Below are 1,704 nucleotides of genomic sequence, written 5' to 3'. Positions count from 1 at the left end.
GAGAATTTTGTGAACAATATAAAATAAATACATTATTTAAAACAAAATAATCCAGAAAGCAGAAGCCTACACTCAAGTCAGTAATATGCTCATCACCTTCATCGCATTTATGAAACAGCAGTTGAACATTTAGAAAATTAATAGAGACATGCTTATTGAGAATTTAACAGATTCATAAATACTCAATTAACCTTATAAATTCAATCCAAACCGAAGCACAAAGGAAAATGTAGAAGCAAAACAATACTGTGCAATTTCAGTTACAAGATCAAGACAGAAAATAAAAAGACCGAGAATATAACAATCCAACCCTGAATAGCACTAGCCCCTCATTAAAGAGAGATGCCCAACATTGAGTTAAAAGCCAGTAAATAAATTTAAACCGAAAGAGAGATAGAGAACCCAAATAATAAAGACTCCAATCAGAATCCCGAACTTTTTAGCTTCTCAACCCAATTCAATCTAAATCAAATCAAACTATTTAATAAAAAATCCTAAGACTACGCAAAATTCCATCTTTTGATCACCCTTTTAAAAAAAAATGAAATTTTGCAAATACCCATCGATAGAGTTCAATCGGAAAACTCACCGCCGACGCTATCCCCCAGCACTCCATCAGGCCTACACTCAGGCGGAGTCTCAAACAAGCTCATCGATAACTGCTTATGAGCCAGGCCGATGTCAAACAAAATCACTCCGGACTCAGGATTCTTATTAAAAATCCCCTTAACGGGCAACCAAACAAAGAGCTCCTCCTGTTTGAACCCATCGACTCCTTTTAAAACCCCGTAGCTCAAGTTTCCGGTCACCACCCGGTCAAAATAAGCGAGGCTATCGTACTTTGCGTAACAAGGTTTTTCTAAGTAGGCTTCGAGGAGAGAGGTTGATGGGTCGAAGGTGAAGTTGGCGACCGATTTTGGGAGGAGGCCAGGGGGGAGGCCGTGGGCTTTTAGGAGGTCGTGGATCGGGTCACCGCCGGTGAGAATAGGTAGGAGGAAGATGAAAAAGAATAAGAGAGAAGGAGTCGCCATGAGAGAGAGAGAGAGGTTTAAGGGGGGTTGAGAGCTTAAAGAGAGAGAGAGAGAGAGAGAGAGGAAGAGAGAATGTAATGGTGGATTTTTAGGGAAGAGAGGCTGGCATCTGGTAGGATGACAAGCTTACTAAAAAACGGAGTTTTCAGGTGGGGGCTACATATACAATGGAGAAATTAGGAAATGACGTAATTGCCCCCTCTTTTGTTGCGGAGAAAATCTTGTTAATTGAACCGATTGGTTTTTCGGGATATTTTGTTGAGATTTTATTCATTTTTAAATGGAGAAAATACTCGTTCAAAGGTGGAAATAAAAGTATTACGGGAAATAAAAATAATATTGAATTTACGCCTTATATGGGCGACAATTTAGGATGCAACGGAAGGTTGTACAGCTTCAAAGAATTTGACGAATTCATAGTACGACAGAGTTTATACAAGGTGTAATTATGCAATCTTTGATAACTCTTACTTTTGGTAAAATTTTGGTGGTTATTAAACTTCTCTTGCTTGGTAATATCATTTGTTAAAAAAATAATGTTAGAGGCACACCACCCACCACAACCCCAACCACACTCCCCTCTCTTATTGCTACAGTAAACCGGGTCCCACATGGGATTTAAAATTTTTTAAAATCACATGTGGGGCCCGGTTTACTGTAGCAATGAGAGGGG

At 39.1% G+C, this 1,704-nt stretch overlaps 1 protein-coding gene across 1 annotated transcript in view; it reads right to left on the bottom strand.

Annotated features, from left to right (window-relative positions):
• Positions 1–1,144, bottom strand: part of LOC109833283 (uncharacterized protein At5g01610-like) — a 1,694-nt gene extending 550 nt beyond the window's left edge. Inside the window, exon 1 of the mRNA XM_020400890.1 lies at positions 590–1,144. Within this exon, the coding sequence (XP_020256479.1) occupies positions 590–1,031 (442 nt within the window). The 5' untranslated portion in view covers positions 1,032–1,144. The remainder of the gene's footprint in view (positions 1–589) is intronic.

Source organism: Asparagus officinalis, chromosome 3, assembly GCF_001876935.1.
Source record: "Asparagus officinalis chromosome 3, Aspof.V1, whole genome shotgun sequence".
NCBI lineage: Eukaryota > Viridiplantae > Streptophyta > Magnoliopsida > Asparagales > Asparagaceae > Asparagus > Asparagus officinalis.
Note: the sequence above shows the minus strand (reverse complement) of the source record. Positions and strands in the feature narration are given on the sequence as shown.